Here is a 12,071-nt window from a genome sequence, read left to right on the forward strand (position 1 = left end):
CCCTGTGCCACAGGCAGACTAAATATTAGTACAGAGGGGTCTGAGCTCTGCTGGGCGTTCAGAAGTGCCCCTCAGGCAGAGTGCAAGGACTCAAGCTGACAGCATGACCAAGTCTGACCCCTGCTGCCACCAAACCAGTGGGGTACAGGAAGCTGCAGACAAGAATCCACAAGTATAACTGACACACTATGATGCAAAGATAACACGAAGCCCACAGGGGAGTGCGCTGCTCCACCCTGAGAAAAACAAGCTCCTTTGGCAGGGTCCACTGGAAGGCAACAAGAACCACTCACCAAGTCTTTGATATCTTTCAGCAACCCTTCCAGAGTGGTGAATTTCCCTCCCAGTGCTCCCATTCCCAGCTCAAACTCCAACTCTGGAATCTCCACGCTGCACGTTTCTGACTGCAACAGAGACCTCCATGTGAATCCTGACAGCTCCACTCCTCAGGGAACAGCCAGGCCACTGTGCACCCTTCACAGGTGCCAAGGAGGGACGGAGGGAAACACCTGAAGGCTCATTACCTTTAGGATGTCTCTCGTCATGTCTGAAGGATCTGTAATTCTAAAGGTAATCCTGGTGCCTCGGGGTTCAATTGCTCCTCCAGACTTCACCTAGGAACACGTGGCAGTCAGCAGACGGGACTTTTGTACTTGAGTCAGGCCAGGATGCTCTTGGAGGGTCTGCCATGGCTGCTCAGCTTGCTGAGCATTGCAAAGGTTACTCCAGGCTTGGGGACAGCCCCTCAAAAGCAGGGAACATCACAGGTCTGGGGATGGATTACCCTCATTCATTTCATGGAGCTTTTCCAGGCAGTATTTTCTCCCTTCACAAATTTAACGAACACAGGACCATGGCCAGCAAGTCTGAGAAACTCCTACCCATCAAAGCACAGAAGAACACACACCCCAACACCCCAAAAACAAGAAAAAGATGTCAATAGTTTACCTCATTTGTTCTGTGCCCACAGGAGTCACAGTTTGTGGCCATGATAATCACTTCCTTGAAGTGTGGGATTTCTGGAGCAGACAGTCAAGGAAAATTCAACAGAAGAATCTAAGAGTAGCCTGCAGCTTCTACTAGAAATAATTTATTTGTGCCTTATGGATGCAGCAGGAATAGGTCTAGGTCAGCTCATAAAGGAGCTCATACCCTGGCCTTTGCACAGACTCCAGCAGAAAACACCCATCTGAGCCCATGCCACCACTGAAAGGATACGCACTAGCTTCATGTTTGTGTTAGCTGGAGCATTGCACTCAGGACAGTTGGTGTTGAACTGCAGTACCTAAAGCACAGGAATGAAAAGGACAGTCAGGGAACATCAGCCAGCCCTGCAAGCCTGCCCCACGTGCCAGTCACCTGCACAGAGCCCTCACTGCATTGCAAAAGTCACCCACCTCGTTCCTCAGATCCTCTGCAGAATCAGCTGGCTTCTCATCCAATTCCTCTTCCTGCAACAGAAAGTTTTTAACTTCTACCTGTGCCTCCTCTCTAATTAAAGGTCTCCCAGGTAGCAAGGGGTGGATTGGAGTACACCAAGGCCAGTTGGTCTTGTGTGGAAGGAAAGTTGACACCACATCATCAGCAATGGAGAGGGCAAGGCTGAGCAGGAAGGGAACACAACACCTCCACGTTACCTCAAGACCCAACATAGCAGCCTGCTGGGGAGTCCGCTTATAATAAGTGACTACAAGAGCTTCATCTTTCTGAGGCGCATGGGGATTCTCCACAAAGCTGTTCCCTGAAGGATCATCTATGATCTATAGGAGAAGAGAGCCACAGGAAGCCTTAAGAAACCAGCCCACTCCTCCAACAGAATGGGTCTGCACTCCTGGACATACTTACGAATGTGAAAGGGGAATGTACTTCTTTCAGCTGCTTTAACTTACTAATGAAGTCATCTATTTTACTTGCCACCTCTTTGTCTGTTGCCTGCAAGAGGACACATTTGAGACTGATATCAGGGGCAACCCAGAGCTGAAGACAAAATCGCTGATAGCACAAACAGGAGCTCATGATACACTTAGCAGAGTGTAAAGCCAGTAGGTGAAGGAGTTATAAAGTAAGCATTTGCCAAACAAGCAGCTCTCAGAAGATTCCTCTTTCACAGCACCTTACCCTGCGGACAGGCTGGTCCTGCTCCAGACCCATAACAGCTCTGTCAATTATGCCTTCAATGGTGGTAAGAACTTGACAGGGAAAGAAACAGAAGCTGCATTAAGTACACCCCAGCAGTGTTCCAAAACCTGATGGCTTGCCCAGACAACACATACTGACAGAAGGGCTGTTCCTCAAACACTGCCTACTACATAACAGAGGCATGCAAAGGGGCACAGGCCACATACCCACCTCCCTTCTGGGAGAAGGCAGGGATCTCAAAGTCCAGCTCTGGAATTCGAATAGTGGCACAGTCAGTCTTCACAATCTCCCTGTCCATATCCTGCACACAACAGTTCACAAGCAGCATTAGGACCAGGAGCTTCCACATCCTAAGTGCCCACACTGGGGCATACAGTTCTTGCAGAAGCAGCAGCAATAGTTTGAAGGCAACTTTAGCAGCCATCCTCTTTGCTGAGAGGCAGAAACAAAACAAACATCCCATTCCAGTTTGAAGTTACACTTTCAGAGACCACCCAACACACAGCCCAAACTCCTGCCTCATCCACCCACTTGGGAGGGGCAGATTCCTCACAACCTCTGCAGCTCTGGGGAGAGAACTGCAGGCACTGCTCATTGCAGACATCAGAGCAAGGGAGCAACGAGCTGGCAAGATAAATGGAACATGCAGGAAGATAATTCCTATGCACACAAGTGCATCAGTAATACATACGTTTGGGGATTAAGTGGTTCATTGGAGAAAAAAAAAAAAGTGATTTCTCAAACAGCAGAGGAGCTTTTATTCTCAAGAGCAACACATGAGGAATAAAGGTACGCATAGGGCAGCTCTGAAGCAGCTCCCCACATCCCTTCGGTACAGACCCAGCTGTTTGCTGAGAGGAGCCGGAATGTGCTGCTCACCTGCCGGGAGGCCACGGCCAGGGCACAACGCACGCCCTGCTCCTGGATGCGGCCCGCCGACTGGATCTCGGTGTTGGACCAGGAGCAGCTCTCACAGGTGAAGGAGCTGACGATGATCTCTTTGAAGAAGGGGATCCTGGTCAGCAGGAGCCGCGTCACTCCCTGCAGCAGCGAGGAGCCCGATGGAGCCGGGCGCGGCCTACACAGCCCTGCGGGGCTCCATCCCCACACAGCCCCCAGCTACAGCCCTCAGCTACGGCCTCCCACAGGCCTCACTCCTCCAGCACACCCCTACACCAGTCCCCACCGCCCCCCTTTCCGCCCTCACGTTGCGGTAGCAGTTCATGCACAGGGACTCGATCTCCGCCGGCTGCTGCTCGCCATCCTCGGCGCTGAGGGGCCGGAACAGGGCAGCCCCCCCAGCACCGGCCGCCTCCACCGCGCCTAGCGCCGACATGTTGGCCGGGCCGCTCCCAACGCGCCTGCGCACCGCGCGACCACGTGACGGGGGCCGGTCACGTGACGGAGAAGGTTCGTGACGAGAACGGATCACGTGACGTGTGAAAACATCACGTGATCGGAAATATCGCGTGATTGGAAATATCGCGTGATTGGAAAAGATCACGTGACTGGATAAGATCACGTGATGAAGAACCAGAGGGACGGTGATGGCGGCGGAGGAGGCGAGGCCTGGTGGCTCGGAGCCTTTATTACGCCCGGCCCCGCTCCCCGCGCTCCGCGCCGGGCCGTCAGGGTGCGTCCGCGCCGCGCTCGCTCAGGCTGTGCGACAGATCTCTCCACAGCGCGTCCAGGCTGGCTCGCAGGTCCTCTAGTGGGGCCGGGCTGCCCGCAGCCTCCTCCGTGTAGTGGGGCCGGGAGGACAGCTTCAGCCTCATGTCCTCCGTCTCCTGGTGCACGGCGCGCGTGAAGTCCTGGATCTGGAGATAGGTGTCCCTGCGGAACTCCTCGATGCGTTGCTGCACCTCGCTGGCCATCTCCTCGGCGTAGCGCTCCCCGGGGCGGCTGGGGCGAAGGCTGAGCTTGGCCTTCAGCTGCTCCAGGTTGCGCTGGATGTTGCGGTGCAGATCCCGTGCGTTCTGCGTCAGCTTGGCGGACAGCTCGCGGATGTGCTGGTTGAGCTGCTCCGGGCTGGCGGGGCTGTGCGGGACCACGTTCCTGTGCAGCTCCTCCACTGAGCGCTGGATCTCGCTCACCAGCCTGTCGGCGTATGGCTGGAAGATGTCCTTCACCTGGTCCGTGTGGAAGGCGATCTTATCGGCGTAGTGAGCCATGAAACGCTGCACTTCATCCACTCCGTCCAGCAGCTGAGCCGCCACGTCGCGGCTGGGCGTCAGGTGGCGCTGCAGCTCCCGTGCGCGGAGGGACACTTGATCCAGCAGCTCCTCAGTGAAGGGCTGCAGCTGATAGCGGAGGTCTTCCAGGTGCTTGCCGACTCTGTGGTGCACATCGTCCACGTAAGGGGACAGTTTCACTCTCAGACTCTCCAGCTCCTTCCTGATGAGCTTCCGCAGGCTGTCAGAGTCATGGTACAGCCGTGGCTGGATGCCTCTGTTGAGAGGCGCCAGCTTCTCAAGGAAGTTCCCCACATTGCTGACCCCATCCTGAAGGCTTTCCTTCAGATTTCTGTACAAGACAGCAGATACAGTTAATAGAGCACCACTGACTTACAGGAAGGGCATGAGCTTTACATCCAGCTCCTCTCAGTGTGGTGTGAGCCCCAGGAACGGGATACTCACCTGCCCAGCTTGCTGCCCTGTGCCTGCTCTAGGCTGTCCTTGTCACTGGTCAGCTGGCTGAGGTAATCCCAGAAGCCATTCCGTGCCAGCTCGGCTGGTGACACTACAAGAAGAGAAGTTGTTATTGGAGCAGCCCACAGAGCTGGGGATACAAAGCAAAGCTTGGGAAAACACAAAGCAGATGGGGTGGTTGAATGTGGGTGTGGGTGGGGATGCTCTTGGGCTTCATCACATGTTTTACCAGTTCTGTGTTACCCGGGAAGCCACCCCTGAAGTGGCAGATGGACACAGCTGCTGGGGCTTTGTGCTCCTGCAGGACCCCGTGCCCACAGCAACCACCAGCTGCCTGCTGATGACTTGCTCTGAGTCACGAGGTAGCGCGAGGATGGGAGCAGGTCGGCACACGGCGGCCACGGCGCGGGTTCAAAGGAACTCAGAGACCCATCACGGGGCCGGAGCAGCTGGGCATGTGAGCGTGGCCACCTTTGCTCTGTGGTGGCTGTTGCCAGAGCTCCCCCACACCCCTTTTCCACCCCATCCCCGTGCCACCTGGCAGCCTGGAGCCACGCAGACACCAACCTGGCAGAGTGGCCAGGAGGGTGAGCAGAAGCACAGCCTTCAGGGACATGATCTGCTGGGCCAGCAAGCTGCAACACTACAAGATAAAGAGAGAAGTGAGCGTTAATTCATGCCACAGCGCTGGTCTCTGTCCCATGGGCCATCTGTCCCTATGTTTCACTCCCCAATTTTACCTCACTTCTGGAGTCGGGGGTAGTGCTGCTCCTGCGTGGGGCTGCCCAGCGAGGTCAGACACGTTCTGCCAGAGGCCAGGTGTCCCCAGTATGGGGAGCACAGCAAGGCTGCACCTCTGCCCTGCACCTGGCTGCTGTTACCTCTTGCTGCAGCCAGGCACGGCTCACTTTATATACCCATCTGCGGGCGGCAGAAGAGCTCGGAGATAAGCGCATCCACAGGGGTAGGCTTTTTGGACCTCACTCCATGTAAATACAACGTGGAGGTCCAGCAGCGTGCCTGGGGGATGACGTGAGTGCCCATCACCTGACTGCTGCACGTGCCCTGCACCATCTGGACTGCGGCCATCCGGCCTGACCTTAACCCCCAGAGCTGCAGTGAGCCCTCCCCGCTCCCCCAGCATCTCCCAGTGGGTGGATTGTTGGTGTGTCGGTGTTTGTTGTTGTCCCAGCGATAATAGGGCCTCACTGTTTGCTCTGTGGGCTTCTCGGGATGGAGCTGACCTTCGCTCCCATCTGAGCTTTGTATCTCGGGGCAAAATCCTTGTGTGTGGGATGAGGGGTCTGTTGTGCAGGGAATGGGAGAGCAGAGCAAGGAGTGCCTGGGCCAGAGAGCGCTCCTGGGATATGGGCTGGGTGATTGCAAATTGTGAGCAGCTACTTCCCTACAGAATGCCAAAGGCTCCGTGCCTCTGTGTATTTCTTTTACCATTTTTCCTCCAGTGCTCTTGGTGCAGATCTTGGACCCTCTGCTCTTAGCAGAAGAGGGCCCAATGCACGGGCTGCTGTGGGGCTGCTCCTGCCTGGCTGCTGACCCTCGGCTTTGAAATATTTGCTCTGAAGCAACCCAGCAAACAGGGGCAGGAGTAGACCTGCTGGAACCAGGCACCTCCAGCACTGCCTCCATCCAGATGATGCTGGGGCTGGGGGCCAAAGTCCGGCCTTGTTCCCTGCTCTGTGCAAACACCACTGCATGCAGAGTTAACTCTGGGGGCACTCTGCCAACGTGCAGTGCCCCATCGTGTGTCACCCATCCTCAATGGACTCTGGAGCTGGGGGCCGGGGTTCTGCTGGGGGCAAGGTGCTGGAGCAGGGCAGTGTAGAGCTGCAGAGTGCGTGCCTGGGTTGGGGTTCTGCTAAGGTCCGGCCTGGGGAGTGGGGTGCTCAGGTTTATGCTTCACCTCCAGAGCCCCAAGCAAGCTCATGTACCACCCAGACTATGATCTGGTGACATCCCAGGCTTCAGTTCAGGCTCCCTGGGACCCAAACTTGGAGGAGCCAGGATGGCTGCAGAAGGACGAACACAGACCACGGGGTGCATCACAAAGTGCCAGTTTATTTTTGCCACGGCGAGAAGCCGTGAGTGCTCCGAGTGCCAGGGAGGGCTCAGCTCTCCGCCTGCTCTGTGGTACTGAGGAAGGTGGCCACCTTCTCCCGCACCTCCTTCTCCAAAAGGTCCAGGTGATCCTCCACGCCAGCAGTGCCCGAGTCCAGCTTCTGCTTCATCTCCTCCAGGCGTTGCACCAGCTGCTGCCGGAAGGTCTCGCTGATGGGTGCTGCTTGCTGCCGGAACGCCTCCACCGTCTGCGCCAGGCGTTCATCCAGCTGCTGTGCCAGCGGGGCCAGCCGCTGCCGCACGGCCTCAGCATCTGCACTCAGCGCCTGCTGCAGCTCCTGGGCCAGCGGGCTGAGCTGGGCACGCATCTCCTCCGAGCTGGCAGCCAGGCGGGAGCGCAGCTCCTCGGCCGCCCGCTCCATCTGCATCGTGAGGCTCTCCAGCTGCCGGTTGAGGCCGTCCTGCACCTCCTGGGCGTAAGGGCTGAGCCCCTTGCGCAGCCCCTCCACGCTCTGTGCCACCTGCTCCTTCAGCTCGTCGGCCAGCGGTGTCAGCTGCTCCTTCAGCCCCTCCACGCTGCTGTCGATCTGTTGCTGCAGCCGCTCGGTGTAGGAGCCCAGAGAGGCCTGGATGCTGCCGGCGTTGTCCTGCAGCCGCTCCCGCAGCTCGGTGGCAAAAGGCTCCAGCGCCCGCCGCAGCTCCCCAGTGCCGCGGTCCACCTGCGAGCGCAGCTCGTCGGCGTAGGGGCTCAGCTTGGCCTGCAGCTCACGGATGTTGGTGCCGATCTGCTGGTGCACCTCGTCGGCGTAGGGAGCCAGCTTGGCCTGCAGCTCAGCCAGCTCGCGCTGGATCTGCTCCTTCAGCCGCTGCGAGTCCTGCACCAGCTGTGCCTGCAGCTCCGTGGCAAAGGGCACCAGGCGCCTCTGCAGCTCCTCAGCATAGGAGTTCATGCTCTGCAGGTTGCTCTGCAGCAGGGTGCTGTGGAAGGCGGGCAGTCAGTGCTCTGTGTCCAACGCCCAGTGCCCAGAGCCCAGCGCTGGAAGCCATGCATCCAACACTCAGCATCCATCTCCCAGCACTCAGCACCCCGCACCCACCCCTGCCCACAGCCCCAGTGCCTCGGTGGTCCCTCCGCTCACTTGAGCTGCTTGGTGATCTCAGCTTGCTGCAGTTGGTCCACGGTCTCCTTGGCATTGCTGCCCAGCTCGGTGAAGTACTTCCAGAGCACAGTGGCCACCTGGTCAGGGCTGACGTCGGCCCGTGTCCCTGCAGGTACACAGGCACGGGGTCAGAGCTGCCTCCATCCCACCCCGAGGCACAGCCACGTGCTCAACCCCACCACCCCCTACGAGACGGGACCCCGCGCTGCCTCACCTGCCACAGCCAGGAGCACCAGGAGGAAGGCAGCTGCTTTCGGCGACATCCTGAGTGCTGCCAGCAAGGCTCCTTGTGCTGCTGCGGGTTGTGGGACGTGCTGTGCCGGCAGCACCTGCTGCTATTTATGCATCCAAGCAGCCACGCCGGCTTCCACGCAGGCCTGCACCGCAGCTTGGACTTTAGCAAGGTCGCGACGTGGAAGCGCCTGACGTGTGCGAAGAGCTGAGATCACCGCGGCGCCCGGCAGGGTGCCAGGGATCAGCACTGCCAGGGTGCGTGGGTATGGCCTGCGGAGGGGGGGCACGAGGGGCTGAGACCCTATTGGGGCAGGGAGGGGACAGCATGGGGATGGAGGCAGGAGGGGACGTGCCACGCTGAGGCGCAGTGTGTGGCTGCAGGGTGATGGTGAGGTGCAGGGAGCCACGGCCGTGGCCCCATCTCTGGGCGTTTGGGGTTGAGGACACAGCCTGGGCACTGCCGCCCAGCCCCCTGCTTTTGCAGCCCCCACCCCAAGCAGAGCCAGCCCTGCAGCATCCCATGCTTGCAGTGGGTGCCACTGGATGTCACCCTTGTGCTGCGTGTGCCCATGCCGGCCCCACGCCTGTCCCCACAACCACCCTCACCCCACACACGTGTGCACACACATGCACAGCCCCCAGCCTTGGCCCCTGGGGATTTCTCAACCCCTGCTGGGGGAGAAGAGGAGCCCATCCAGAGCAAACCTGGCAGTGGGGAAAGGGCTCCGAGGCTGGGCCCCCTCCCTGCGGCCGCACCACCACTGACCTTTGCACAAGCGGCCGTTGGAGAGGATATAAAGTGGGAACTCGGGGCAGCCCCCACTCAGCAAAGCCAAAGCACAGCGTGGCCAGGTGAGTGTGGGGCCCCCAGGACCGGGACCGACACCAGGGACCAGGGGATGGAGCCGGGTGCCACACCTGACCCCACACCACTGCTCTGCTCTCTCCCCAGCCATGAAAGTCTCCGTCCTGCTCCTGCTCGTCTGCACGGCCATCCTGGCGGTGGGAGCACGTAAGGGTGATGGGGAGTGAGGGGACAATGGGGTTTGGGGTGCATCGTGCCCACGCTCTTTGTGCTTGCAGGAGCTGATGCTCCCGATAAGACAGACGTGGTGGTGAAGAAGGTGCAGGAGTACGTCAAGCAAGCCACTGAGGCAGTCAAGACGGCCTTCACTACAGTGCATGAGTCAGAGGCAGCTCAGCAAGCCAGGTGCCACCACGAGCCTCACCAGCACCCTGTACCCCACTGACCCCCAGTGTGCCCCTGGTGATGGGGATGGCACAGGGTAGGGGGAGCGGAGCTGAGCACTGCCAGAGCCCTCTGTGACGTGGTCCCTTTGCAGGAGGTGGATGTCAGACAATGCCAACCTGGTGAAGCAGCACCTGGCACGGCTGAAGGAGCAGCTGGCCGAACTCTGGAAGCTGACGCCGACCGCGTAGCCCAGCTGTGGGCTGGTCGGGGCTGACTGGGTGCGGGTCCTGCCCCCCATCCCACACACAGCACCATTTCCCTTTTGTTGTGGTTCTTGAAATAAAGTGGAGCTGGAGTGAGATGGCTGTGTCACTGCAGTGAGGGGGGGAGGAGAGGAGAGGGGAAGGCGGGCTGGGGGTGCTGAGTGCAGTGCTGCACCGTGGATGTGCGTGTGGAGTGGTGATGAGATGTGTAACCCCACTGTGAGCCTGGTGTTCAGCTGACACCCAGCTGGCCCCCAGCCCAGGATGGTGTTCTTGAAGTGCTCAGCACAGAGCTGGTGGCACAGGGGGAGCTCCCAGCCCGGCATCACTGTGATCATGTCCTGAGCAGAGCTGGGACTGGCACTGTGGGGATCAGTGGTGGCAAGGGGAACAGCTAACCCTAAATCTTAACCCTAACCCAGCCCTAACCCAGCTCCCCACCCTGCCGCCCCCCAGCCCTCGCCCTATTGCCCCCTGCCCCAAGGACCCATCCCCACTGCTGGCTTAGGTCCCCTTCCCCAGCATCCACTGCAAAGACTGAGTGAGCTCCAATAACTTAAGTCACGTTTATTTGACAAAAGAATGGCAAAGCTGAGATGGTCTCCGGGTCAGGGGGGAGAAGAGGGTAAGGAGGGGTCCCCGAGGACTCCCGGGGGCCGGCATGGCCTGGGGTCAGTCCCTGGGCCGGCAGCTCAGGCCACGGTCTTCTGGAGTTCGTCCAGGAGGGTGATCAAGCGGTTCTTGAGGTTCTCAGCATAGGGGGTGAGGCGCTCCCTGAATTCCTGCACCAGAGGCGTCATCTTCTCGCGCAGATTGCTGAGCTGCTCCACCACCTTGGCCTGGTACTCGGCAGCCTGGGGGATGCCCTTCTCGCGGATCTCCTCCAGCTTCTGGCTCAGCTTCTGCCTCAGCTCATCGCTGTACGGCGCCAGGTTCTTGCGCAGCTCCTCCACGTGCCCACGCAGACGATCCCGCGCCTCCTCGGCCACTGGGGTCAGCTTGGCCTGCATCAGCTCCACCTTCTGCTTGGTGAGCTCCTTCAGCTCCTGAGCCACGGGTGTCAGGCGCTGGCGGTACTGCTCCAGCTCCTCCGTCCACTTGGTGGAGAACTGGTCCAGGAAGGGCCGGATCTTCTCCTTCACCTCCTCCAGGTCCTTGGTCAGCTCAGCACGCAGAGCCTCGGTGTCCTTCAGCCACATCTCACGCACCTCCTTGTAGTAGGGAGCCATGTCCTCACGCAGCTTGGCAGCCGCAGCACCCAGTGTGTCCAGGTTGTCAGCCAGCTTCAGGCTGGGGAGGGCGGCATGGAGTCAGATGTGGTGTGGGGACGTGGGGACGATGTGGGAATGTGGGGATATGGAAACATGGAGGGGTGAGGACACGAGGTGACAGAGAAATGGGGATATGGGGACATGGAGACACAGGGACACAAGGACATAGGAACATGGAGACATAGGGATGTGGGGACACGGAGACATGGGGACACGGAGACACGGGGACACAGAGACACCACCACGCATCCCCCTACTTACTCAAGCTGTTTGCCCACAGCAGAGGACTCGAACTGGGCGATGGCATCCTTGCCGCTGGCCTTCACCGTTTCCAGGTAGACGTCCACCATGTCCCGAATGCGGTCCAGGGGTGTCTGGGGGTCATCGTGCTGCCAGAAGGAGCGGGCCTGGGTGCCTGCGGGGACAGACGGCGTGCTGGGGACGGCAGACGGGAAGATCCCACTCCACCGCCGCGCCCAGGAGCTGTGGGTCAGAGCCCCGCTGCCGGGGAGCTGCGGGCTCCTCGGGGCTCAGCCCATCCCCACTGCCCCGTTCGGACGTACCCGTCAGGAAGAGCACAGCGAGGGTCACCAGCACGCCTCTCATCTTCGGGCTGAACCTGAGGGCAGAGCGAGAAGTCGGGCTCGGGGAAGCCGTGTGTAGGACCGGAGCCCCGAGCCGGTTCAGAGCCCGGTGCCGCGGGAGGTCCCGGCGCACGGCGCGGCTCTTACCGGCGCTCTCCTGCCACTGCTCCGCACCGCTCGTCCCGTGTGAGCCCGCAGCTTCCCCACGGCCGCTATTTATGCAGGAGGGGCAGTTCCCGCAGGAGATAAGCCAGCGCTGCAGCCCAAGAAATCGCTCCCCGGCGCGGCGATGTGGCGCGTAGAGTTCAAGGATCGCGCACACGGCCCGGGAGAGCGCGCCAAGGAGCGCCGGTTTGGCAGAGCCTCGAGCAAACAGGAGCTCCCCGGGGATGCGGCGTTGGCCAAGGAGATGTTTACGCTGCGGGTGACCCAGATTCCGAGCCCCGCCGACGGCCCCTCGCACGCCCCGGGGGTCGGCACGGAGCCCGGGCACCGGGTTTATAC

The 12,071-nt window shown here is 59.8% G+C and overlaps 5 protein-coding genes across 6 annotated transcripts in view; 1 reads left to right on the forward strand and 4 right to left on the reverse strand.

Moving 5' to 3' along the window:
- Positions 1-3,585, reverse strand: part of ZPR1 (ZPR1 zinc finger) — a 12,123-nt gene extending 8,538 nt beyond the window's left edge. The window contains exons 1-11 of the mRNA XM_010723717.3: positions 3,347-3,585; positions 3,019-3,180; positions 2,350-2,440; positions 2,119-2,189; positions 1,846-1,932; positions 1,638-1,760; positions 1,398-1,451; positions 1,219-1,285; positions 949-1,019; positions 525-614; positions 294-404 (exon numbers count right to left, since the gene is read on the reverse strand). Of these exons, the coding sequence (XP_010722019.1) occupies positions 294-404; positions 525-614; positions 949-1,019; positions 1,219-1,285; positions 1,398-1,451; positions 1,638-1,760; positions 1,846-1,932; positions 2,119-2,189; positions 2,350-2,440; positions 3,019-3,180; positions 3,347-3,475 (1,056 nt within the window). The 5' untranslated portion in view covers positions 3,476-3,585. The remainder of the gene's footprint in view (positions 1-293; positions 405-524; positions 615-948; positions 1,020-1,218; positions 1,286-1,397; positions 1,452-1,637; positions 1,761-1,845; positions 1,933-2,118; positions 2,190-2,349; positions 2,441-3,018; positions 3,181-3,346) is intronic.
- A 106-nt stretch (positions 3,586-3,691) lies between these two features.
- On the reverse strand, positions 3,692-5,841 carry APOA5 (apolipoprotein A5). 2 transcript variants are annotated; one of them, XM_010723713.3, is made up of 4 exons: positions 5,528-5,841; positions 5,325-5,430; positions 4,776-4,878; positions 3,692-4,662 (listed from the first exon to the last, which is right to left on the reverse strand). In XM_010723713.3, exons 2-4 carry the CDS (start codon positions 5,401-5,403, stop codon positions 3,768-3,770), a joined length of 1,077 nt encoding a protein of 358 aa, XP_010722015.1. In that variant the 5' UTR covers positions 5,404-5,430; positions 5,528-5,841; the 3' UTR covers positions 3,692-3,767. The 2 variants fall into 2 exon arrangements, with proteins under 2 accessions (XP_010722015.1, XP_010722016.1); XM_010723714.3 differs by having other exon boundaries at positions 5,355-5,430; positions 5,528-5,836.
- Positions 5,842-6,843: 1,002 nt separating this feature from the next.
- On the reverse strand, positions 6,844-8,359 carry APOA4 (apolipoprotein A4). The gene is made up of 3 exons (XM_003212723.4): positions 8,238-8,359; positions 8,003-8,129; positions 6,844-7,841 (listed from the first exon to the last, which is right to left on the reverse strand). Exons 1-3 carry the CDS (start codon positions 8,284-8,286, stop codon positions 6,914-6,916), a joined length of 1,104 nt encoding a protein of 367 aa, XP_003212771.2. The 5' UTR covers positions 8,287-8,359; the 3' UTR covers positions 6,844-6,913.
- A 452-nt stretch (positions 8,360-8,811) lies between these two features.
- On the forward strand, positions 8,812-9,810 carry APOC3 (apolipoprotein C3). Its single transcript, XM_010723718.3, has 4 exons — positions 8,812-9,109; positions 9,210-9,269; positions 9,341-9,467; positions 9,601-9,810. The coding sequence occupies exons 1-4, from the start codon at positions 8,827-8,829 to the stop codon at positions 9,695-9,697; spliced, it is 567 nt and encodes a 188-aa protein (XP_010722020.2). The 5' UTR covers positions 8,812-8,826; the 3' UTR covers positions 9,698-9,810.
- Positions 9,811-10,254: 444 nt separating this feature from the next.
- Positions 10,255-11,850, reverse strand: APOA1 (apolipoprotein A1). The gene is made up of 4 exons (XM_010723719.3): positions 11,715-11,850; positions 11,547-11,602; positions 11,245-11,398; positions 10,255-11,002 (listed from the first exon to the last, which is right to left on the reverse strand). The coding sequence occupies exons 2-4, from the start codon at positions 11,587-11,589 to the stop codon at positions 10,405-10,407; spliced, it is 795 nt and encodes a 264-aa protein (XP_010722021.1). The 5' UTR covers positions 11,590-11,602; positions 11,715-11,850; the 3' UTR covers positions 10,255-10,404.
- Positions 11,851-12,071: the final 221 nt, after the last annotated feature.

Source organism: Meleagris gallopavo, chromosome 26 (assembly GCF_000146605.3).
Source record: "Meleagris gallopavo isolate NT-WF06-2002-E0010 breed Aviagen turkey brand Nicholas breeding stock chromosome 26, Turkey_5.1, whole genome shotgun sequence".
NCBI classification, from domain to species: domain Eukaryota; kingdom Metazoa; phylum Chordata; class Aves; order Galliformes; family Phasianidae; genus Meleagris; species Meleagris gallopavo.

Bases quoted from the DNA above. Each gene is read 5' to 3' on its own strand.
- APOA5 (XM_010723713.3), bottom strand. From the start codon at position 5,403: ATGTCCCTGAAGGCTGTGCTTCTGCTCACCCTCCTGGCCACTCTGCCA. The intron at 4,879-5,324 runs GTGGCACGGGGA...CTCTTCTTGTAG, and splicing joins GCGTGGCTCCAGGCTGCCAG to TGTCACCAGCCGAGCTGGCA. The intron at 4,663-4,775 runs GTGAGTATCCCG...TGTCTTGTACAG, and splicing joins CAGGGCAGCAAGCTGGGCAG to AAATCTGAAGGAAAGCCTTC.
- APOA4 (XM_003212723.4), bottom strand. From the start codon at position 8,286: ATGTCGCCGAAAGCAGCTGCCTTCCTCCTGGTGCTCCTGGCTGTGGCA. The intron at 8,130-8,237 runs GTGAGGCAGCGC...GTGTACCTGCAG, and splicing joins GGTGCTCCTGGCTGTGGCAG to GGACACGGGCCGACGTCAGC. The intron at 7,842-8,002 runs GTGAGCGGAGGG...CGCCTTCCACAG, and splicing joins GAGATCACCAAGCAGCTCAA to CACCCTGCTGCAGAGCAACC.
- APOC3 (XM_010723718.3), top strand. From the start codon at position 8,827: ATGCCGGCCCCACGCCTGTCCCCACAACCACCCTCACCCCACACACGT. The intron at 9,110-9,209 runs GTGAGTGTGGGG...CTCTCTCCCCAG, and splicing joins CCAAAGCACAGCGTGGCCAG to CCATGAAAGTCTCCGTCCTG. The intron at 9,468-9,600 runs GTGCCACCACGA...GTCCCTTTGCAG, and splicing joins GAGGCAGCTCAGCAAGCCAG to GAGGTGGATGTCAGACAATG.
- APOA1 (XM_010723719.3), bottom strand. From the start codon at position 11,589: ATGAGAGGCGTGCTGGTGACCCTCGCTGTGCTCTTCCTGACGG. The intron at 11,399-11,546 runs GTACGTCCGAAC...CTGTCCCCGCAG, and splicing joins CGCTGTGCTCTTCCTGACGG to GCACCCAGGCCCGCTCCTTC. The intron at 11,003-11,244 runs GTAAGTAGGGGG...CGCCCTCCCCAG, and splicing joins GCTGTGGGCAAACAGCTTGA to CCTGAAGCTGGCTGACAACC.